This window comes from Sinohyriopsis cumingii, chromosome 17 (assembly GCF_028554795.1).
Source record: "Sinohyriopsis cumingii isolate HCF-2022 chromosome 17, ASM2855479v2, whole genome shotgun sequence".
NCBI classification, from domain to species: Eukaryota; Metazoa; Mollusca; class Bivalvia; order Unionida; family Unionidae; genus Sinohyriopsis; species Sinohyriopsis cumingii.
The window spans coordinates 100100183-100126976 of NC_142977.1; the positions used below are offsets into that span (position 1 = coordinate 100100183).

General features: G+C 35.1%; 2 protein-coding genes across 2 annotated transcripts in view; one reads left to right on the top strand and one right to left on the bottom strand.

Annotated features, from left to right (window-relative positions):
* Positions 1 to 4192: 4192 nt before the first annotated feature.
* Positions 4193 to 19272, top strand: LOC149779536 (acyl-coenzyme A thioesterase 13-like). Its single transcript, XM_089940242.1, has 3 exons — positions 4193 to 4328; positions 9483 to 9667; positions 18908 to 19272. Exons 1-3 carry the CDS (start codon positions 4242 to 4244, stop codon positions 19059 to 19061), a joined length of 426 nt encoding a protein of 141 aa, XP_089796368.1. The 5' UTR covers positions 4193 to 4241; the 3' UTR covers positions 19062 to 19272.
* Positions 19273 to 22812: 3540 nt separating this feature from the next.
* LOC149779537 (uncharacterized) overlaps positions 22813 to 26794 on the bottom strand; it is a 30132-nt gene continuing 26150 nt past the window's right edge. The window contains exon 5 of the mRNA XM_089940243.1: positions 22813 to 23012. Coding sequence (XP_089796369.1) covers positions 22921 to 23012 — 92 coding nt within the window. The 3' untranslated portion in view covers positions 22813 to 22920. The remainder of the gene's footprint in view (positions 23013 to 26794) is intronic.

A 26794-nucleotide genomic window follows, 5' to 3' on the forward strand; every position in this document is an offset into this window, starting at 1 on the left:
AACCTTTGCTCAGATAGAATGTTGCGGGTGTTTTCTGTTAGGCTTGGCGAACTAGTAAAACTTGCCATCTAAACCGCAACAGACATTTAATATCGTTTGAATTTCTCCCTTGTATTTGCATAAAAATAGACAGTGCGAATCATAAAATCTGTTATATCTCTTGAGAGACTAATTTAATCGAAATCTGACCCGGCAGTTTGCAGATGTTAAAAACCATAAAACCGCAATACGTAGTTCTTTTAAAGGATTGACTAGAATCTAACCCATACGTTTCGTTTCTTATCAAATTACGGCCATCCAGTTCTTCATGTGATAATTAAGGAAGAAAGAAATTATATCTGACACGATGTGTAGCATTGGAATAAAGAATTCAGTTAGTAACAAACAAACCCTGTTTATTATCATATATGACATAGAGAAAATGTAGAAAATATGTAAAATAACGATTTAAATGAAAATCAAGTTAGAAAATAAATAACGTGAACTTAAGCTTTCAACAAAAATGTATGTAATCCACGATTAATGTTATTCGGAATTACCACAATGTCGTACTAAATTCCAAAAGAATAATTCCATGATGCAAAATTTTACTATGAAGCCGTTTTATAATTCATTTTGGTCATATCATAACTTATCGCATGATGTTATAATAATTTTGTATGTAATTATATATATATATATATATATATATATATATATATATATATATATATATATATATATATATATATATATCACATACATTAAAAATAACATGGCTTTTAAAGTGTTGGTATAAAGCAATGTGATATACCAATACTGTTGGTATATCAATTTGTGATCCGCCCACGGCGCAATAATACGCATACATAAACATTCTTGGAATTGTGTGCTGTTGGGTCTACTCCTAGAGATCAATGATGAATTTCGACTCATTAATCATTAGTGACGTATGAAAATAACGATAAAATGTAGTAATAATCCCCGTTTTCTAAATGAATTAAACATTATACACAATTTAATCGCAATCCTTTCTTTTTCCGTTTCCCCCTCCCTTCTCATGTCCAAGGGACTAACTACGCAGAAATCCGGAGTGAGAGAGAAAAGAAATTGGGCTGCATAAAAACACTGAAACTGAGATTGCACCAAGTAACCTACAGTAGAGTTCTTCATAACGGCGTGTTTACACTTATCTTGGAACCTGTCTGAAGTGTTTCATAATCAATGATACAAGTTGGAATTGCTGGTCGACACATTAAGTTAATTGTCTTGGTTACGGGGAACACATACGTAATGTATTGAAGGCTTTGTTGATGTTGTTGTTGTTGTTTCTTAAACCTATTATAAGGTTCTAAAAGTCGATTATTATCAATTAAATATGAAAATATCCAAAGCCCCCACCCCCCTCTCTTTCTGTGTTGACAATCGCTTGTGTAATACCACGACGTATCTGGACCTATGAAGAATAGATGGTACATGTTAAGTCAAGTCAAACCGACCAAAGGAAGAGAGAGAGAGAGAGAGAGAGAGAGAGAGAGAGAGAGAGAGGGGGGGGGGAGAGGGGAGAGAGAGACATTTGAATGGTCGTTAGTAATGTTACGTAAAGCAGAAAAATGACTTAGATCAACTTTAAATATATTATAATATTTTAAATACCTCTGGTTGGTTCGTCGTTTCGCTTAGATTCTATCCCATGCTAATTTTCTTGCGCCTGTACGTCAAAGCATTGATGAGCGTTCAGTATTCAAGGATCTGTGTCCGTAGGCCTAGTGCTCTACTTTTTTCATTAAAACCATCTTTCAGGTATGAATCATAAGTGTAACTTATAATGATTTAATCAATTTAAAAACTCAAAAATGAAAACAATCAACTTATCAATATGAAAAGGTGATTGTGAATCGGCACAAAAAGACATTTTGTAGCGGACACACACGGCAGGGATGTGAGTTCATTCATATGTGTGTGTGTGTGTGTGTGTGTGTGTGTGTGTGTGTGTGTGTGCGTGTGTGTGTGACGTTAAATCGTGTTGTTGGGAGCCCATGGTGGGAGAGTGGTCAAAAGAGTTCGCCTTTACCGATCACTGCTATCTCACCTCTGTTCGCGTAGGTTCGAGTCTCGGGCTCGGCGAATGTGAGTATGTGAGAAAACTTGCCAGTAGCTTCCCGTGAGTCGGTGGTTTTTAAAGTATTTTTTCCTGGTTCTTCCTCCACCGGTTATCCTAACATGTATAGCCTAACTTGCGCTAAGAAATGACGTTAAACCCAGAACAACAACAATTAGAAAGACAACCAGTCGCATTATACTGTTTACTTCTCAAACAAATTAGTTCTTACTGAAAGTTTATGAAAATCAGTTTAAATGCAATTATTTGTTGAACAAAGATCGTATGCCTGACGTTCATGGGGCTTGTAATCTCGCCCGTGGTATGACGCTCTCGTCCACAGTATCAAATAATACATACACTATAGTCTATAGGTATCTCAGATCGTATAACGCCATGCCGTCCAATGAGAAAATTCATAGTTCTCACGCAAAGCATATACGAGAGTGAAACAGCTATTATGATGTTCTTACTTTTAAAAAAAATTAAATTGCACTTGTATCAATAAAATGATGGAACAACCTTATCTGCATAAATATAAAGTTTTAAAAATATGATATTACTGATCAAAACATTACGTTTAGTGACGTCAGAACGTCATATTTACCCAAACAACGGTCAACAATAGTATGATAATATTTACCTGCGGAAATCTTACGACAGATTTACTTACATCAGAAGACTAGGAACTGATAACACTGACAAGCGACAAGGCAAAACTGTCTGCAGTGAATTGTACATATTATCTCTGACATAAAGAACAGTTTTACAACCTGAATATGACATCCACACAACTAAGAATTCATTTACTGACATTTATACTAAATGTAATATGTAATTACACCTATAGTATGTTTATTGTCACCAACATTTATGTATTCCCCGTCGAAGTAATAGAAGAGACTGTCTGACCCCAGTAATGGAAGCCTCAACAGACTTTGTTCAATGTTTGCGCATCTGTACAACTTCATTTACTCAGACTAAATATTGACAAATGGTATGTCGATTGTAATAGTTTTGTTGTTGCTGTTGCTTTTTTGCTAACTGCAAAATACGTACGAGTCTATGGGAAACGCAATATGTGATTATTCCTAAATGATATTTAATGCAGATTTTGTTTAAACACTTCTTCAGAATGCAATTTTTTTATAAAAAATTCTGATATTTTTTTGCAGTATACTAAGGACATATTATGCGTTCACCATCAGAAAGAGATATCTGTATAGCATACATGATGAAGATGATGCCTCCTTGTACGTCAGCAAGACGAGTTTCCAACTGCGACTTGTTGACATGCTTATGCAGAAACGATGACACATTTATATATTTATGCTTTTCTAGTGACATGTTGTCAAAATATAACAACCTAAGTATGTAAATTTATCGTCATGTCTACATAATTATGTCAACGTATTGAAAAATATAAAAGACGCCATTTTCCTGACGTATGCCATAGAAGTATCCCGTAATCTCTATGGCAGCCTAATGATTTCATAGCAAAGTACTGTTGTTTTCGTCTGTTAATGCAAAGAAATACAAAATTCTTGATGACCATACTTATGTTATTCTAGGATGCATTTTCGGGCAATAAGTTAGATTATTTTTCAAAAGTGACTTTTTGCGCATAACATCGAAACGTAGAGAACTTAAATAAAATAAAATCTTAATGAAACCATTAAAACTTTAGAAACTCCAAAGTTTGACACATCATACCCTTGCGTGACGGAATTGCTGATTCTTTCAGAGTGTTTTTCATCATCGCGTCAGTAGTTGCCTTTAACGTAAGATGAAGAATGAAGCCAACATGAGAAATACATTTTTTAAATATATAATGTACAATATATATATATATATATATATATATATATATATATATATATATATATATATATATATATATATATATATATATATATATATATATATATACATACATACACACCTTTAGTTAGATTATTACATACATACATACATACATACATACATACATACATACATACATACATACAAGTTTTCTCTCACGCATTTTCTCCGTGCGTGATATATGGGAGAAAACTTTTAAAGCACTAGAAAAATATAGAATTTGGAAATAGTCAATTACTTCCCCTATAATAAGCGCTACTACAACAGACTGGTATCCCTTTGACAGCGCTGGTCAATTATGTCAGCTACTGCACGATTATCCTTGCTGAAACAGATCGTTGAACACTGTACGAAGAATAGTGGATTTGAAAGCATTTTGAAACAGGTAACATTTATTTCCAAACCAAACCGATATTTTATGAGGCTGTCCTTGAACGTGTGATGACCTTGTATGTGTTTCTTTGAATGATTCCATTGAAGATTTGATCCCGGATGATTATTTTTTTACGATGCAGAAACGTGATCATCGGAAATTCATGACTTTGTTAAGCACTCAAATTTGCGCCAGGTATACAGTTTAGATTCGACAAATGTTTATACAAATGGTGTAAACGTGCACTAAATTGTAGCTGGACTGAACAAACAGATCTGAAACTTCTGTTCACTTTGACAGATTTGAAACTGTTCTATTGACAGGTCTGAAACTGTTTTGTTCGCTTAAAGAATACGAAAGTGAACAGCTGATGTGGATATACAATAATGAATCTATGCTGTTCACACACACACACACAAAACCTACACACACACACACACACACACACATATATATATATATATATATATATATATATATATATATATATATATATATATATATATATATATATATATATATATATATATATTTTTTTGAATTCTGCAGATAATATTGTAGTATCTTCAATGCAGAGCTTATTACACTATGTAGCTGTTGATTGAAGGCGTTGTTTCCGTCTGAAAATCCTTAGACTGAGTATGATATGGGGATTATTGAGAACTATACGGTTTAGGAAGAGCTGGTTTTCATCGTCGATTGTTAAGTCGAGCAAGTTCCAGCATCTCCTGGTTTTATTGTCCTTTCTCTGTATCGGTCAGTTTTGAAAGCTAATGCGCAGTCTGTTAATGTTTAATGAATACCTTTGGTAATCGAAATGTTACTCTCTATGTAATTTTTATGAAAACAGTGACAATTCTCACAGTGTTTCCCTTTACGCACATTTGTGCGTCAGGGACGCACGCTGGAGAAAATTGACGCACACATTTTGTTGCCGTGCGTTTTTTTTTTTTTGACGCAAGGGATTCGCATAATGCGATCAGGATTTATTTAATATCCAATGCGTTGGACAAAGGGTTGCATCGTGTATACTTCGAGCATAGGCATTGACTGGTTCCCCGCTTTGTTTACTCCCTGTGTTGGGTCCTCTATTCGTATAGCGGAGTGGAACGCAGGGAACATACGAAATAAGGAACCATACTAGCATAGGCAATGTTATGACGGAGTAGCTTGCCCTAATCTCGCGAGCTCTCACGCGATTTCCATTGAGCTCAGCAAGATGTCATCTTGATGTTTAACCTCAATGTTTGTTGCACTAGAAAGTGATCTCCAGATTAAAACGTTGTGCACTAAAAATCATTAGCGAAGAAAGTGAAAGAAGCAGAACACAAAGGAGTAACTGGATCTAACTTTAATGAAAAATGGAGAAAATAATTCCCTTGACTGGAATACGGCACATCCATTAGGATTACCGTTGTGACTTTTGATAGCGTGATTGCGAAGACTGCAAAAGTGAATAATCCTTTTGTGACAGGGTTTAAGAATTTTAACAAATCTGCCCTCGTTCGCCACAAGATATCTGGAGAACACATTATAACCCAAGACATTCTTTCACAACAAAGAAATCAGTAAACTTGCCGAGACAAATGCGTTTATTTCAATTACACAGTCAGGGGGGGTCATTGCAGATTTTGTTGGTTTTTAACTTTGCTGCAATAAAATAAAGACCTTAAAGTTCAAATGTAACTTATTAGAAACAAGATGAATCATTAGCCTCCTTGGTTTTTGGATAAATGTGTTCTAGGACGAAGTACAATGAAACCGATGATAGTACACATTTTATGACATGCAGTAAATTGACTGCCATTCGGTTAAAAAGATTTATTAGGCTTTTTGTATTGGCTTGTATGTAATATGTTGGTCTATAATATTGATTCAAAAAGATTATAAGGAGACTGTTAAAAGTACGATTTTAAAAGAAAAATGAACTAATAAAATTATTCTTTGAATGGACAATGCATTTGTTTGTTAATTGTGCATGTTGGTTTATTTGTATGTTTAAAGAGAGAGAGAGAGAGAGAGAGAGAGAGAGAGAGTATGTTGTGCAAGTTGTAATATCCTATTGCAAGCTGAAAAAGTACAACTCGGATGAAAATTTGTCAGTATATTTTTGACCCCCACATTTTTAATTTAACCCCCAGTTCTGACACCAAGGTTGTTTTTTTTTACCCTCAGTTTTACGCCCCTGGGGGATACACTGCAGTTCTCCTCGTTTCTTCAAATTCAGCATTAGCAGCACTAAAATACCTATTTGTATTGTTGTGCTGTAAAACTCCAAAAGCATCAGCACCACTACTAAAAAACCTACAGGTATTGCTGTGCAGTACAACGCCAAAATAGAATAGTCAACATCACTAAATAACCTAATTGTGTTGTTGTGCTGTAAAACTCCCAAATCACCAGCATTTGTACGAAACAACCTACTTTAATTGCAGTTCCGCATAACACCAACATAATCTGCAGCAATACTATTTAGCGTGCTTGTATTGTTGTTCTGTAAAACTCAAAATTTTGATCATCAGCGCTAAATGACTTACTTGTATAGCTTTGCCGTAAACACCAAAAGCATGTTCGGAAGTACCAAATAGCCAAATTGTATTGGTGTATTGTGAAATTCCAGAATAATCAACCTTCTTATATTCCTCCGCTGTAAAACACCAAAATCATCACCATCATCAGCAGTATCTGCGTGTAGTTTATTTGTTTCCTGAAGGTGTGTCTATGTGTGTGTGTGTGTGTGTGTGTGTGTGTGTGTGTGTGTGATTTGGGCTTCTAACGGTGCTTTAACAATTTTACAGTCATATCGCTACGATGTCTTCAGCGTGGCAGTTTATAGTGATGTCTAGTACTGGGGCATCATGCCGCAGACATGTAGCATGATATCCCGCCCAGTCACATTATACTGACACCAGGCCGACCAGTCCTAACATTAACCTCTTAATGCTGAACGCTAAACGAGGCAGCTGTTAGTACCATTTTTGTCAATATTTGGTATGATTCGGCTGGGGTTTGAACCCGCGACGTCCCGCATCCAAGGCGGACGCTCTAACCACTAGGAGAGCGGAGCGGTCTCCTGAAAGTAGGCGTAACAGGCCAAATTTAAAATTTCATCTCATGTTTATAAATATGGTATCTTTGTGAGGGTCAAAATATCAGAAATAACAAATTAGCAAATAAAATACACTCCTTTTCATGGTTTTACTCATATCAAATGGAAACAACTTATTTTATTGCCTGCAAAACTAAACGGTTTATCCAAAAAGCTATCTTTTTTGTACAGTTTATATATTGAATACAAATACAGTAATTGAATGTTTTTGGGGGTTTGTTCTTGAAACAGTCACAAGAGAATATAATCAGACTATTCTCGAGGCATAATTTACAGATGTATGTGGCATATGAAAGGAAATTATGGCGAAACGTTCCTCGGCCAATCCAGAATTTGCAGTTATGAGTGTTATGTCCAGTCCAAAAGCCAAATTAGGTGAAAAACTTGTCGTTATAATGTTTATTCATGTGAAAGTGAGAAAACAAAAAGGGATTGGTAACATCCACCTCCATTTCCAATAAATTTATAAGAACAGTGTTACAAGACGATCTAGTGTATTGGTTCCTTATAAATGCCTACCTGTATGATAATTTCTTTTAGACTAATTCATCGAAAAATATTGTGTTTTTTTAATGCAGGATTACATAAATTATTTATTCTTCTCTAATATTTTCTATGAAAAGTTAAATACAGTACTGTATATACTTTTTTTTTTGCTTTCTTGAGTAGTTGTGTTGATATTTTTTATGTCATAACAATATTAACTTATTTGTAAACGGGGTAAAATAATGATAACATCACAGAAAAATCAAGATGTTGATGGAGGGGGATGGATGCTAAATCAGCCTAAACTGTGAATAGCCTTAGAAACATTTTTTTTTTTTAAATACAGGTGGGGGTATTATTCTTCTAACAGAAAACAATGACATCGGTAGAAGATACACGTAAAATTTGTATTAATCTTTTAAACTATTACATTAATTTCAAATCCAAATGTATAAAGCAAGTTAGATTCTGGTTTGTTGTAGTAATAATGAAAACAAATTGAGTTTGTTACTTGTAGCGGTAGCGACGTTATTTATATTCAGTTATATTGTGTGTGTGATTTAGATTTTTAACGTAGCTTTAACAATTTTTCAGTCATATTGTTACGATGTCTGCAGTGTGACAGTTTATAGTGATGTCTACTAGCACTTGGGTATTGTGCCGCAGACATGTAGCATGATGTCCCACCAAGTCACATTATCCTGACACCAGGCCGACCAGTCCTAACACGAACCTCTTAATGCTGAGCGCCAAGCGAGGCAGCTGTTAGTACCATTGTTCGTAAGTCTTTGGTATAACTCGGCCGGGGATCAAACCCACGGCCTCCCGCATCCAAGGCAGACGCTCTAACCACTAGGCCACCGGAGCGGTTTCAGTTATATTCAGGATATTATATTTTTTTATAGATGCTACCAAAAGAATCTGACGTTTTATCAGTAAAGTATCTTGCAATAAATCACCTTATCTGTACTATAAATATATGTATAGTTATTGTACAGAAAGAGTGATTTCGTGTTGTCACAGATTTCGTTTTACGTTAGAGATAAAACGTCAGACTCTATGGCTGCTACCTCTACAAGCTGCCTAAGGGAGAGAACTGACACGTATTTCCTGTTAACGATGAGACGGGGGATATGTTATAATACAGTTCCATTTCCACGAACCGAAGATAAGTACTAAAAGGTTCTTGATACAGTTCAAAGCTTTATACATAAATAAAATCTCTCCCGCGTTTAACCCTCCCCGATCCAAAGTTTGTGGCTTTTTCAGGAACATTTTGTCTGTGCCGTTTCAAATTGTTACAATATTGTACAGTTTAAGATAAAAGCAAAATGGTTTTCTTTGCGCAGGTTTTGCCATACTTTTCCAGCTATTCATGAAATTATCCAATCAGAGTTAAACGAATGGAAGCCCCGTATAGAGGGGTACCCTCTCTGTACAAAAATAGTAAGATGGTGGAACTCGGTCCGACAGAAGCGATCCCTAGTTACGCTGTTATCGCTACCTAGTTAGGTTGTTATCGCTACTGAAAGTACTTGCCATCACAATTTCTTTTCTTCAATTAATGACAGATTCGAGTAGTCTCAGGTGGCAATGGTACGTGCACTTGCGAACTGACCGTTAAGGAGGAGCATCAGAATCGAGGGGGGACCCTTCATGGTGGTTGTACCGCAACATTAGTAGATGCGGTCTCCACATGGGCATTGATGGCCACAGACGAAAATGTTGCCGGAGTTAGCGTCAATATGGACATATCGTATGTAACCTCTCTCTCTCTCTCTCTCTCTCTCTCTCTCTCTCTCTCACACACACACACACACAGAGGCTTAATTTAGAAACACTTAGAAGGTCTTGTTCTACCTCCATACACGTTGTATAGTTAGATCGTATTCTGTATAACTCTTCGATTCTTACGACTTAAAGTTTTTACAACGTTTGATACAGTTAACTATTTTTTTTTTTTTTTTGTAAATAATTATTTACGCCGTGCACTTTCTGAATCCATTTTCTCAGAAGCGTACTAACGTGATAATTTGGTCTTAATAATCGTATACGTCATCGTCATCATCATCATCATCAACTCCCTCCTTCTCATAATCATCTTTGTATTTTTTTAAGATTAGTTTTATAGTAAATTATGATAATGACGATACTGCTGCTGGTGATGTTGACGGCAAATGAGTTGTTTTGTCTCATGGCAGTTGTCGTTATTAATTTTGTCATTATATCTTTTGTGTGCACTCCCACCGGACCGTCCAAATATTGACGAAGGCAAACCACGAAAGAAGACATGTATCATGACGATTTACTTTATGACGACAGTAAGGCAGTACAGTTTTCATGTGTACACTCAGTCCTCAGAGCTTTGTCATTATGGCGTATCTGGAGGGAAGGACTGGAATTGTTAATACTGATCGTTCGGAAATGCTTTCATGCGTGCGTTTGTAATGTAGCACAATTCATCCCACACCATCCAGGATAGAAACTTAATAATAATAATAATAATAATAATAATAATAATAATAATAATGATGATGTAATACTACTACTACTACTGCTAATAATAATAATAATAATAATATGGTATGTGTTTTTTATTCATGTTTCTGTTTATGGCTTTTTTAGATTTTAGTAATTATTTGTTTATTATTGGGAGCTGGTGATAGGAAAATATTTCTCAAACGGAATAATTACTCAGTTTCTGAGAGCAGACGTAGCAATTCACAGTATTCACGAGACTTTCTTATAATCTGTGATAAAAATGATTCTTTGTATAAGGTCTTCGATCATGATTATATAATGCATTAAAGTGCCAATCTTCGGCTTGGAAGAGTTTACTGATAAGTCATACAAACATAAAAAAAAGATCATACAAGTGTAAATTTATTGTTTCGTGATGTGTGGCCAATAAGTGATTAGATTAATATTATTTGTATCATTTGCGCATTTAAGGACCATATAGTTGATAACGAATGTTGTCTTCTCGTCCTTGGAAATGGGGGCGCAATGGAGATCAAGCCATGCTTAATCACATTTTGGTTGATTCGTTTGGTATTAAGACCCCTTGTGTGCTGCAATAAAGATGCTCTGGTGGCAGAGGTGGGAGTTCGGATAATGTTGTAGCATTCACTTTTCGATTGGTTTTATTCAGCTGAAATCATGATATTCCATAGATCAGCTGGGGGTGGGATGCCTGCTTGTTTAGTTATTCTATAGTAAAATATTTGATAGATGTTTTTATTGTATTAAGATGTACAGGTATAGACCTTTACGAGTTAATGTTGATATTTTGTTACTAATGAGATATAATCTTATGGTGGAACAGAGTATATTTATGTCTTGATAGCGTTAGAGATTGCTTAAATGTGGGTCAGAGAGTGAGAGAGGCGTACTTTGGGGGATAGCAAAAATGAGACCAGTTTATTTGCATTTTTAGTTCTAAAATAAATGATTGGAACTTAATAATCCCGTTAGGTTGAATTAGGCATATAATAATGTTTCTTGCAGTGAGTTCCTACGCAGTCAGTTTTTATGAATTTGTAATTTCGATTGTTTAAGTTCCAAAGTTAGAGCCTTCTGACAGAATGTTTGTAACTAGCCCCCACCCCCACCTATATGCGCGTGCTTTTGAAAGGTTTTCGTTGGCGGCAAAATCTATTAGACAGTAATATTCAGTTTTGGTTGGCGGCACATTTATTTGACTGTAATAGTCATTTTGTGTCGAACAAGAAGAAAATAAAGGATTGAAATGTGATCCATTATACATTTTCGTCTGATTATTATTATTATTATTATTATTATTATTATTATTATTATAATGGCCACGGGGGGGGGGGGGGGGGCAAAGACATGCCAGTAATGTGGGATGTTCAGAGGTTACTCTAGCGGCCAATACTTCTTTGTTTGTCGCAGAGCAAAAGAAGCGTCGCGACATTGACATGCCATCTACAAGGAGGTTCAGTTTACTATGACTACAGCTTCGTATGAGAGCGAGACTTTTGACGGAAATGTATATGCGTTCGGTGCCAGGTCTAATGATTTCGGGTTTCGTGACGGAGAGAGGTCTAATAGCTATGATCAAAGGACCTCCCAAGTCCATGAGAAGGTAAACAATTCGCCAACCGACAGTCTTGTCAAGCCTATTTACACCCTGATCAAAGAAAAATTTGAAAAGTTAAGTACACCCATGGATTATTTTTAAGATACGTTGTGTATCGAGCTCTAGCAAAGTCATAGATAAAAGTGAGATGCCAAGTACGCGATTGACCAAAAGTTGGTAGTAGAAAAACAGAATCGCTTCTTCTTCATCTCAAAGAAAGATTACTAAGGCAGATTTTTATTTTGATTCAAAACCATTTCTTGACTGTATGACACATTTTGCGCACTGTACGAACATGATCGAGAATGGGTTGCTCTTTACGTCTCGCAATTATATTTCGTCTTCCCAAGTGAGTGACAGATATTATATTAAAACATTAAAAATGCGTCGTTAAGTTTTGCAACTATACCTGTGTTTTAGAACAATGTCAGTGATTTATAACTGGATAAAAAGAGGAAACAAAAACCAAGCAGAAACATTGTCCTAACTTTACAATCAGTAACTACATTGCATTTTAGTACCATTATACCGTGACGTCAGTTGAAAATAACATACAAGTAAAATGTAATTAAATGTATTTGGCCATTATTAAAGTCACGATTATCAGTGATGACACACCTGGACGCATTTCCTAAAAAGATAAAAAAGGCGATGCATTGGGCACTGCTGTATGGCATATAGTGTGTGTATGTGTCTGTGTTTTGGATTTTTAACGTAGCTTTACCAATTTTTTAGTCATATCGCTACGACGTCTGCAGTGTGGCAGTTTATAGTGATGTCTAGCACAGGGGAACCATGACGCAGACATGTTGCATGATGTCCCACCCAGTCATATTATCCTTACACCAAGACGACCAGTTCTAACACTAAGCTCTTATTGCTGAGCGCCAAGCGAATCATCTGTTAGTACCATTTTTATAAGTCTTTGGTATAATTCGGCCGGGTTTTAACCCGCGATAACCCGCATCCGAGGAGGAAGCTCTAAATAAAATAAAATAATTAGCCCCAAAACTGGTCACAAAATAAAACCTTTTAACTTTTCAAGTGTTAAGGCAAGAATAATTATTTTATTTTCAAAACATCAGTAATAAATCTAACTACGACGCAAAACAGATGCCCGGATGTAAGTCAATCCTCTTAAAAAAGCCCAGTTTTTAACAATTGCTACATGTTATTTGTCACGTACTCCAAGTATGCTCTCGATACCACTTTATGAACCTTACTCAGAGAAAGAATAAAAAATAAAAAAGTTGTTTACTACAAACTATCACTGGTTCTGAATCAAGGTCAGGAAATAGGTCATCATTAGATTCAATGTTTCTATAAAGTTGTTTACGTCAAAAATATTTTTAAAAAATCTGTCAAAACTGAACTCTATTCCAGTAAATATAGCTACATTTAAATAGCAAGTAATGGAATAAAAAAAAATAAAAAAATAACAAACAAACAATAAAATGAAATCAAATATAAATTAAATCAAATATACATAACACTTCCCCCATAAAAGAAAAAGAATGACTTATATAATAAAGCTTTCTTTTTACCATAAATTAATTATATATGAGGTTACAACAAAATAACAAAATTAGAACTCTTATGAATTATACAAAAAATAGATAAACTAATACATTTCTATACACGGTAAAGTGCATCTGCTATTAAATTATCTTTTCCCTTGATGTGCCTGATGTCAATATTATATTCCTGTAACAACAAACTCTACTTTATTAGTCTTTGATTTTTATTTTTCATCTTGCCGATGAAAGTAGGGGGATGTGATTACTAAACACAATAATCGAAGAAGGAGCTGAACAAATGTAAACTTCAAAATATTGTAGTGTCATTATCAAAGCCAAACATTCCTTCTCGATTGTTGAATAATTTCTTTGGTACTTATTTAATTTCTTAGAAAAATAGCACACTGTATGGTCAACATAATTTTATCTTCTTGAATCAATACTGCTTCAACCCCAACATCACTTGCATCAACAGACAATTTAAATGATTGACTAAAATTTGGAGCCGTGCGAACTGGTGCGCTCTTAAGTATGGCTTTAAACTTATCAAAAGCCTACTGACATTTTTTCAGTCCAAAGAAAATTGTTTTTCTTGCTCAATAAATTTGTCAACGGTTCAGCAATTATGAAAAAATTGGAACAAAATTTCCGATAGTATCCAGCCGTACCTAAAAATCGCATCAGTTTCTTTTTACTGGCATACACAGGGAATTCAGAGATAGCCTTGACCTTAGCATCAATAAGTTTAACTTGTCCATGTCCCACGATATGTCTGAGAAATGTTCTACTAGCACGGAAGAACTCACTTTTGGATAAATCAATTGTCAAACTTGCATCAGTGAGTCTGTCAATGAATTTCCGAATTATTGCTAAATGTTCTTTCCAGGTGTCGTTGTTGATGATGACATCATCGATGTAAGCATCACAATTATCTAGACCAGAGATAATCATATTCCTTAGATGTTGAAAAGTACTTGGCGAACCCTTCATCCCAAACGGCATAACTTTAAATTGATAAAGTCCATCTGGAATCACGAATTTCAAAGTTTCCATTACTTTTTCCATCTGTTTAATTTGCCAAAACCCTTTCAGAAGGTCAGATTTGTTGACATACTTGGCATTTCCTATTTTATCAATGCAGTCATCGATTTTTGGTAATGGAAATGAATCTGTTTTTGTCACACTGTTCATCTTCCTGTAATTAGTGCACATGTGGAAAGTTTTATCTGGTTTCGGAAAAGTATACATTGTGAACTCCAGTCACTTTTACTGGGCTCTTTGAAATCATTCTCCAGTAAATACTGAATTTCTTTTTCAAATATTCCTGTTTGAGAGGGTTCATCCTGTACGTTTGTTGTTTCACAGGTTTGGAATTTACAATTTCAATGTCATGGAAAATTTTGTTTGTTCGTGTATGAACATCGGGAAATAAGTGCTCATATTCATATAATAACTGTTTAAGTTCATTTCTTTCTTGCTATTTCAAATGTGAAATTTTCTGGTCCAGATCATTCATAATTTTTGAATTCCGAAGAGTTGTCACTCCAAAATCAGTAGAGTCCGATGGTATTCCGTCACTTAAATCTTCAGTAAGTGGGACAGGTACAACTAAATTGATTGCATGATTAACCTGGCTATGTCTCTCAGTATACTGTTTAATTTATTTAGATCCCATTAGTACTATTATTATACTTTAACTCGTTCATTTTCTTCTGAACTTTGTAAGGGCCGTAACACCTAATCTGAAGAAACTTTTGAAGAATGAGCAAGAGAGACAGAACTCTATTACCAAACTCCAATGTTGTCTCCATTGAAGTTCTGTCAAACCACAATTTCACCTTTGAGTTGAATTGCTGGATGCCAAATCCAAGCATAATCAGCTGGAAAATTCCAGACCTAAAATTTGTCCCATGATCAGATTGGACAGATTTTGGAAGGCCAAATTGAGTAAAAACTTTATCAAAGATTTTACTATGGTTTTAGATTTAAAATTCCTCAAAGGAATTGCCTCTGGAAACCTTGTTGACGCACACATTATGTCAACAAGTATTGGTCACCTGACTTGGTCTTAGGTAAGGGACCAACACAATTTACCATTATTCTACTAAATGGTTCGTCAAATGCAGGAATAGGTTGCAGATGAGCCTTAGGTATCTTCTGATTGGGTTTTTATACTATTTGACAAGTATGACAAGATCTGCAGTATTTACAAACATCACTTTTGATTTTTGGCCAATAAAAGTGATTGAAGATTTTGTGATAAGCATTATTAATCCCTAAATGACCAGCCAAAGGAGTTTTATGGGCCAGACTAAGAATTTCCTGTCTATACGATTTTTGAACTACAATTTGATAGTTCACTGACCACATATCACCAGCAGATACCGCGGGAGGTCTCCATTTTCTCATTAGAATTCCATTTGTAATGAAATAACGGACAGGTACTTCATCGGCTTCAGTTTCACTAATGGCCCATTGAGACAAACAAGAGATCTCATGATATTTTTCCTTTTCGACGAAAAGTGATTGTCGTTTGTTGCCTGATTAGAATAAACAAAATGAGTAGTTAAGAGAGGATCACTGTGATCAGTACCTTTTGATTGATCCAAACAAGGTGTGAAAGTGACCTCATCAAAAGTCTGATTAATAGATGTGTCAGCTAAAGGAATACTTACCTGATCAACATCATTTCTCATGAGTTTTCTTTGCCATAGGCCTAGTAACTGCACAAGCTGGGTATACATCAGGGAATTCGTTTTCAATAGGATACACTTTTTGATCCAAACAAGGCTTGTCAGTTACATGTGGATTAACCACAACCTTATCTCCAGCTATGTCGTTGCCTAGTAATAAACAAATGCCCTCAACAGAGACTGTTCCGACTGTCACGGGTCTTGAGACTAAGTCTGATGACAAATTTACACAATGGAGAGGAACATTAACAACGCCGCACTCTACTCCCTAAACAAGAACACTCTCATCAGAAGAAGACTTCTCAGAAAAATACAAACTACCTGATAATAAAAGACTCTGAGAAGCTCCTGTGTCCCTTAAAATTTTAATAGGGATGGGGTTGGCTGAATCACCCAAGAGTGATATAGAACCCTTCGACGTGAATGGTTCATAATTCTCCATAATAAGATCAGACTGGGGTTTATTAGACCCAATAAATGTATTGCTTTCAATACATGACCGTGACCTTGACCTCATATAAATAAGTTTTGGAATAGGTCTGTCTTGATTCTGATGCTTTTTTTTCCTCAATTTGTAGCAATCAGAAATAACGTGTCCTTTCTTCTTGCAATAGGTTCATATATGAAGAGACAAGGATTTTTGATCAAGCTTATCAGGAGCTTCAGGTTCTAAAAGTTTGAATTGCGGCATGATTCTCCAGTGCTAGACATCACTATAAACTGTCACACTGCAGTTTGCCAGACTGAAATTTAAAATGACTTGTATTAGGCTGAAATACTTTTCTACCAGAAGACTGCTGAGTGGAAGTCTTATATACAAAATAAACTTTATGAGCTAAGAAATACTCGTCAGCAGTACGAGCAGTATTTTCCAAAGTTCCGACCTTTTGCTCATCAAGATAAGTCTTAATGTCACTATGGACACAGTGTTTGAACTCTTCAAGTAATACGAGTTGTCTGAGATTTTCTTAATATTGATGAACTTTCTAGGCTAAGCACCATCGATCAAATGACTGCACTTTTTCAATTGCAAACTCGACGTGAGTTTGTCCAGCTTCTTTTTTATAGTTCCTGATTTTTTGCCGATAGGCCTCAGTGACTAACTCATAACCCTTTAAGATGCATTCCTTACCCAGATCATAGTCACCACTTTGCTCTTGTGACAGTGAATGGTAAATATCACTAGCTTTACCAGTAAGTACACATTGTAATAATTGAGTCCAATGCTCCCTTGGCCATTTTAAATTTTTAGCAATTTTTTCAAAACGAGGGAAATATTTGTCTACTTCTTTTTCTCTAAAAGGCGGCACTAACCTAATAATCTTAGTGACATCAAAACTTGAATTTGTATGTGAAGTGAGAACGTGCATTTCACTTGCCAGGTCTATTTCTGTTATTCTAAACTGATATTCTCTCTCTTCCTTCTCTCTTTGCATTTGCATTTGCTTCTCTCTCTCTCTCTGTCTCTGTCTCTCCTTTTTCTCCGATTGGAGCTGCATTTGCGTCAGTTTCTCCTCTTTCTGCAACTGCATTTGTTTATATCTCTTGTGACTTCACTTGTTCTTTTTGTAACTGCATTTGTCTCTCTCTCTCTCACTTCATTTTCTCCGCTTGTAACTGCGTTTGATTACTGTTTCTCTATCTCCTCTTTCTCCAATAACAGTATTAAATCTAACTACAACGCAAAACAGATGCCCGGATGTAGATTGGTCCTCTGGAAAAACCAGTTTGTAACAATTGCTACATGTTATTTGTTACGTACTCCAAGTACGACCTCAAATCCGTTTTATGAATCTTACTCTGAGAAAGAATAAAAAAATTAAATGAGTTGTTTGCTACAGATTATCACTGATTCTGAATCAAGGTCAGGAATTAGATCATCATTAGAAACAATGTTCCTATACAGTTGTTTACGTCAAAAATAAAAAAAAAATGAGTCAGAACTGAACTCTGTTCCAGTAAGAAAAAGTTATATTGCAATAGCTAGTAATGGAATATAAAATTAAAACTAACAAATATACAATTAAATCAAATATAAATTAATTCAAATATACATATCAGTGTACTGTTGAGTACAATGACACCGAACTAAAAATTTGGTAGCTCTAGCCTACATTTAATGTTTGTTTGACTTCGATTATGTCTAACGTTTATGTCAGTTTCTCACGGGTTATTTGCCAGAGAGTGCTGCAACGTAGCATCGGGATGTAGATGTGTAGTTTTTTTAATACAACGCTTTCATACCAAAATTTGAATACTGTGAGCTAAATTTCACGCTTCTGTAACATTATGAAATTTTGCGTTTAAGTCAATCTTACAGGCATTATTGGTTTCACATGTACATTTGAAGACAGGGCTGTACAATATGGGGATGGCGGGACACCTCACACACACACACACACACACACGCGCGCGCGCACACACACACACACACTAGACATGGAAAGACAAATTTAACTATGTAACCGGGTACACATATTTAATTAGTGGGACAAAACAGGAGATCGCGGAGGTATGTGTTTTACAAACACGCTTTAGTTTTATCACTTGAAATTCGCATTTAACATTAAAATCTTTAGGACAAATAAAGTTATTTCTATGTCAGATTACATCATCTTCTAGTTTCATCTCATCACATCCATATCAACCACCCCAACCCCTTTCCACGTGCTTTTTTTCTTTTCCAGGTATATGAAGGCAGCTAAAGTGGGAGAGGATATTGTCATTGAGGCAAAGACCCTTAAGCGGGGAAAGAGATTGGCTTTTTTGTCGGTGGATATTAGGAACAAATCAGATGGATCACTTTTGGCTCAGGGAAAACACACAAAATTTGTCGGATGACCGTTAGAAAACGCGCCTTTTTAAAGTTTTAGATTGCTTACTTATTTTGAGGATCTCATAGGTTTTGTATGTAGTGAATTTACACCTTTGGTGACATTTCCTTTAAAGGTAACACTTGTCAATCTGTTAAATATTGTGTGCCTATTTTTGGTCATGTCCTCGCGAAAAATTTTTCACAAGTGCATTTTAAAATAAACGTGTACGCAGAGTATTCGGTTTACAGTATTTATATGTCGAATATTCAGTTAATTATATGTCTAGTATGCAATTTATGTACAGTTTTATACTTTTTAATCTACATTAGGGTTTGTTTTACAGCCCAGAAACACAGGTAGGTTATTTTCCCCCCACACATTTCGAGTGAATTGTCTTGCCCAAGTACCTACCTGGTTTGATCCAATGGTAGGATTTGAAGTCTCATCGTTGTGGTTGCGAGTCCGGCACGCTAACTTCTGAACCACTGTGGTTCCTGTTTTCATTACTCGCCTCTTGTGATATACAGGAGAACCATCTTAGGATTGATGAAACGCGTGCGTGCGTGTGTGTGTGCGTGTATGTGTGTGTGTGTGTGTGTGAGAGAGAGAGAGAGAGAGAGATGTAATTTCTGATTAATCAATTAACACAGTCATTCGCATCCTGATCCAAATGTCATCATTTGTTTCACTATCATACACCATGAATATTTGGAATGCTTATTCCCTTTCTGCATTAACTTATATCTCATCCTGATTGAAGCAATCCATCAAAGTGTTTAAAATAATCAGAAACGCTTAGACAAGAAAACCGTCTGAGATAAATAGCTCCAAATTGGGCGGGGTTCTTTTTTGATGCACTAAATAGTTTTCACTAAACTTATCTTATAGCAAACTTAGAGGCAAAATTTTACATTGAATCGGAAGTATATTTTTCGAATCGAATCAGTAATTTTCCCGTCATTATACTATAAGCAATCTTTCTAAAATAATGTAGCTCTATAAAGACACTAAAGTACAAGCTATTTTCCTCGCCCAGTTTTATTGTTAGCCATAGGCCAAATGAGCTTGTGGTATACACTATTATTAACAACCTCCACCAAACAAAGAAAAGAAAAAAGCAATGTGGCAGTTAGGCCAAAACATGGCAGAAAGCATTTTGCATGACGGAATTTTATACAGTCAGTGCCAAACGTGCGCCAGATATTTCTGCCGGTACTATAATTCGAAAAGCCTGTAAACAACTTCTTATGAAAAACTGCTGAACATAATTTGACCAAGTATAACAGAATGCGTATTGGCATCAAGGTTCTTTAGAGTGTATGCAGACGATGCCTTTCCTAGATCAAACATGGACATAAAACCTTTTAACCATTTCTCCAAAACCCGCACAATACACGTTTGACCAAATGTGGCAGACAACATTCTGTCGTGAAGAGTTTCAAGTTTAAACAAACATTTTCGATCCGCCTTTAAATATGGATGCTGTTACTAAACATTGAAAATCCTTTGAGCCACGTGTCAATGCATTCTGGCATAAACTCCCTTCACTATTAGACAAACGAGTATGATGTATTTGCAAATGTGGATGAAGCTACTAAAAGCAGAGAAATTGTGAAACAAATGTTTTTCGTAACAATTGCAATCAAAAGCATTGAGAAAAAAAAATGTATACAGAAAACAACAAACTGACTCAGATTTCGTGTGTAGATGCTCTTGCATTTGTCTCTTAGTCAGATATCCAGTGTAATTTCGAATATGTTATAACATCGTTCATGACCAGCAACAGAACTTCCGAAAACTTTTATTTTCTTTAAAGAAAGGTATACTTTAAAATGTTTCATCTACCTGCAAATAATTGTGACAGTCAGTTATTGGTGAATATTAAGGGAAATTTGATGAAATAATGAGTTTTCGTGATGATGTCGAAGATATTCCAAAAGTCACAGCGTATTTATCACAAGTACTTTAAACTGACATATAATATCAGAGTGACGATAGTGCCGTGATCTACGACTTTATAAAGTATGATGCCTAAAAAAATACGAATGTACGGGGTTTAACGACACATCACATAATCTTGATTATACAGTGCCGAGGAAGTTTAGGCATTCCAAAAAGGACAAATAAAACCAAAGTAAAGCAGACAAGTATTAAAATCGTTAAAAGACAAAGTCTAATTTACGACACAGACCGCTCTTTAAAAAAAAGTCCAGTACCTTCTCAGTTGGAACGTCGGCACGATACATGTCTTTAGTCTTCTCTTGCGACATGCGGTGGTGGGGGGAGGGGCGCATGCACCCTAGTCTACATTGCAAAGCCCGCAGGGGAAGTTTGAAGAAGAAATTAGGCAAAACCTATCACTGACGATCATTAAACCACGTGCTTAGAGCGTCATCCATTCTGCGCGTTGTCGTTGCATTGAGACTTCTAAGATTTATTCCCGTTGTCGAACCGAAGTCATACGAGAAATATTAAAATTCACGATTTGATATCATATAAACACATATCCACTGATACATCATTACAGCAGTTCAGACAATAGCTGATTTTATCATTCTGGCATGCGCAAGGTCAGGTGTTCATTTGCAGTTTATTCTAATTTGTGCTATGCCCCATTGACGCATCTAGCTTTTGTGTTGTCCATGTGTGCGTGTATATGTCTGTTAATAACTCGGGTTAAAGTTTATCTTTTTTCCTAGCAAGTATTTTTCAGTAATACCTTTATGATTCACTTCATGTTTACAGTATAATATCGCATATCCAACTTCTTTCAGCGCTACTCCTACCCATGGTGAGGTCGCGGGGTCAGAAATTTTAATGGGGACACATTTTGGTTCAAGTTGTTCTACTACTTCTTTTTTCCGTTATCTGCTTCCCGATTTACTTAAGTTTTTGCAATCGAACATAATCACATACTCCCTTTCTTTCAAGATCACTCCCGTCCCCGGAGGGGCCATGTCGTCCAGAATTAGATTGGGAATACATCATACATCAAATACAATAACATTACATACTCGTATTCACTCAGTGCAACTCCAGTCCATTAGTCTATGGAATCAAGAAATATTGGGAAAAACATTTCTATTCAAATTTTTCTCAACACTTTTTTTTTTCGTAGCTCTTCATTTGGAAAAGAGTATCATCTCATAATCCACCTACATCTGTACCACTCCAGCACTTGGATTCTGCTCCTGGTGAAGCGATATCGTTAAGAATTAAAACGACGACATATTTTTATCTTTCTCTTTCTTTACTTCTGCTCTCAAAACCCGCTCACTTCAGCACACGTACATTATGGGCTTTGTTACTCCTACCCACTTGGTCACGTCTCAGTATATATAGCCATTAAAATACGGACAGGTCGTCTTTACGGCATATCATATGGTTAGCTGCTAAAACACATTCTTGTTCAGTGTACCATAAGTACTTTATGATGAATTAATAGAAATTTCTTTAAACTTTCCCTTTTGAGAAACTTCGTAGTCGATGCGAGATGGTTTTGCCATAAATGTTAATTATTGGAGACTACGATTTAAAGTTGCTGAATTAATCCGAAATGTTTGTCTCTTCAAAGTTTTATTTTTACATAATCGTATTATAAAATCGTAAAATAAGTTTGGAATATTTGACAGGCCAGATAGGGAAATGCGAAAATAAAGAATCTAGATTAGTTGTTTCACACTATTATTTGATTTTAAAATCTCGTATGTTTCAAAACAGGAGGCCAGACGTAAGCAGATTCATGTCGTGTATGTAAAGAAAAACCTACAAATCAATTTCATTTCGACAGCTTTATTAAAAAATGCAATCTCTATAAAGCTTTCAATAATAACGGTGTCGAAGAAAACGTAACATGTGTTCAAAATAAACAACTCTGGTCTTGATTAATACTTCTCACAATCTGCACTGGAGTACTGCGTGCAGATGTCGTCGCTGGTCTTCTCCGTGTAACCACTAACCTTGTCCAAACCGGAACCTAAGAAACAGAGGGACATATTTAAAAGAAATATTAAATTAATTTTTATGTTATATCATACACAAAATGGTTGTACCTCATAGCACATAATCTCAACTAAGATTCGAATCTAAAAATTTAATACAACGGATCTGGAGTCTTTTGTTATCCCTTGAACTGTATGAAGGTCAATAGAAAACAATAAGATGATAATCCAGAATTGTAGGAAGGTCAACAGCAAACAATAATATAATAATTCGGAACTGTAGGAAGGTCAATAGCAAACAATACTGTCATAATTCGGAAATGTAGGAAGGTCAGTAGAGAACAATAATATAATTCGGAACTGTAGGAAAGCATAATTCGGAACTGTAGGAAGGTCAATAGCAAACAACAATATCGTAATTCGACTGTATAAAGGTCAGTAGCAAACAATAATAACATAATTCGACTGTAGGAAGGTCAGTGGCAAACAATAATATCATAATTCGACTGTAGGAAGGTCAATAGCAAACAATAATATCATAATTCGGAACTGTAGGAAGGTCAATAGTAAACAACAATATCATAATTCGACTGTAGGAAGGTCAGTAGCAAACAATAATATCATAATTCGACTAGGAAGGTCAGTAGCAAACAATAATATCATAATTCGACTGTAGGAAGGTCAGTAGCAAACAATAATATCATAATTCGACTGTAGGAAGGTCAATAGCAAACAATAATATCATAATTCGACTGTAGGAAGGTCAATAGCAAACAATAATATCATAATTCGACTAGGAAGGTCAGTAGCAAACAAAAATATCATAATTCGACTGTAGGAAGGTCAGTAGCAAACAATAATATCATAATTCGACTAGGAAGGTCAGTGGCAAACAATAATATAATGCGACTGTGGGAAGGTCAATAACAAACAACAATATCATAATTCGACTGTAGGAAGGTCAACAGCAAACAACAATATCATAATTCGACTGTAGGAAGGTCAACAGCAAACAACAATATCATAATTCGACTGTAGGAAGGTCAACAGCAAACAACAATATCATAATTCGACTGTAGGAAGGTCAATAGCAAACAACAATATCATAATTCGACTGTAGAAAGGTCAATAACAAACAACAATATCATAATTCGACTGTAGGAAGGTCAACAGCAAACAATAATATCATAATTCGACTGTAGGAAGGTCAACAGCAAACAACAATATCATAATTCGACTGTAGGAAGGTCAATAGCAAACAACAATATCATAATTCGGAACTGTAGGGATATCAGTATTTGGAACAGAAGAAAGGTCAATAGATAACACTACTGTTATAATTCGGTATTGTAGCAAGGTCAACGGCAAACAAGAATATCATAAATCAGAACTGTAGGAAGGTCAACGGCAAACAAGAATATCATAAATCAGAACTGTAGGAAACTGTAGCAAGGTCAACAGCAAACAAGAATATCATAAATCAGAACTGTAGCAAGGTCAACAGCAAACAAGAATATCATAAATCAGAACTGTAGCAAGGTCAACAGCAAACAAGAATATCATAAATCAGAACTGTAGGAAGGTCAACAGCAAAAAATGATATCATAATTCGGAACTGTGGGAAGTGTCAGCAGGAAAGTATTATATCCTAATTATAAAGTTACTGCCTAACTCGGACTTTATTTGCAGTAAAATTGCCGTTAATGACCATTTTTTAATACTTAGTTTAAATTTGTAATCTGTCCTTGTTCTTGACAAGGCGAATCATGCGACCCTTTTTTATCATGAAAACTATAACAATTTCATAGAGGTTTGAAACTTATTCCATTGCCTTAGAGACAGTAACCTTTTTTGTAATATAAATATCAATTAAGGTATTTATCACAGTTTAAAGGGATTTTGTTTTTTTTAACAGTTATGAACCTTTCGCACTTGAATTAGAAACCTATAAGACTTGAAATCCTTTTGACTGCCTGGCTTTTGATTTGCTCTAGAGCTGTATCGAAGAGTCATTGAACCATGCATATATGAATGCCTTACATACATACAGACATACATACATACATACATACATACATACACACACATACATTACATCCATCCATCCATACATACATACCTACATACATCCATATATATATTGAAAAGGTTAGAGGACTGCTGTTTGTTGTGCTTAAAATGAAGAATTTCTATGCCTTTGTCATGCCAAAAAAAAAAAAAAGTTATTAATGCCCCATAATTACAAAACGCTGTGACCTAAAAGGAAATGAACTCGGTAGGAACAAGATTGTACGTTGATTCTCTCAGTATCATTTAAATTTTGAATGCAAATGTGCAAACAAGATAATGCTTAAATCTTTGGGGCTGAAACCTATTTCGGATCAAAGTTATGGAAGATATGTTTTTGTGCGCAGACACTTTCATGGTTATGGGGCTAGAGTGTCACTTTTGTTACCTTAGAAAAGTAAATGTAATTATGTAACTTATGGTTAGTTTCACATGTGATACATTTAAATGATGATTAGATTCACATCAGATGAGGCAACTTATGATTAGTTCTCATGTAATAAAGTAACTGATGATTAGATTCACATGTACGGAAGTAACTGATTGGATTCACATGTAATGAAGTAACTGATTGGATTCACATGTAATAAAGTAACTGATGATTAGATTCACATGTACGGAAGTAACTGATTGGATTCACATGTAATGAAGTAACTGATTGGATTCACATGTAATAAAGTAACTGATGATTAGATTCACATGTACGGAAGTAACTGATTGGATTCACATGTAATGAAGCAACTGATTGGATTCACATGTAATAAGGTAACCGATAATTAGAATTACATGTACGGAAGTAACTGATTGGATTCACATGTAATGAAGTAACTGATTGGATTTACGTGTAACAAAGTAACCGATGATTAGAATTACATGTAATGTAGTAACTGATTCATTCACATGTAATGAAGTAACTGATTGGATTCACATGTAATAAAGTAACTGATGATTAGATTCACATGTAATGAAGTAACTGATTCATTCACATGTAATGAAGTAACTGATTGGATTCACATGTAATGAAGTAGCTGATTCATTCACATGTTATACAGTAACTGATTCATTCACATGTAATGAAGTTACTCATTAGATTCACATGTAATGAAGTAACTGATTAGATTCACATGTAATAAATTATTTGATTAAATTCACATCTGATGAGGTAACTTATGATTAGATTTACATGTAATGAAGTAACTTATGATTAGGTTCTCATGCAATAAAGAATCTAATTGGATTCACATGTAATGAGGTAACCGATGATTAGATTCAATGTAATACATTAAATGATGATTAGATTTACGTCTGATGAGGTAACTTATGATTAGGTTCTCATGTAATAAAGTAATTGGTGATTATATTCACATGTAATGAAGTAACATATTGGATTAATATGTAATGATGTAACTGATTGGATTCACACGTAATGAAGTAATTGATTAGATTCACATGAAAAAATTAAATGATGAAGAGGTTCAGATAGAATGAAGTATCTCATGAACAGAATAACATATAAGGAAGTAACTGATGATCAGATTCACATGTGATGAAGTAACATAAGATTACATTCACATTAAATGAATAACTGATTAGATTCACATGTAATGAAGTGATTTGTAGTTAGATTTACATGTAATGAAGTCGCATATGATTAGATTCACATGTAATAAAGTAACTTATGATTAAATTCACATATAAAGAAGTAACTTATGATTAGATTCACAGGTGATAAAGTAACGTATTATTAAAT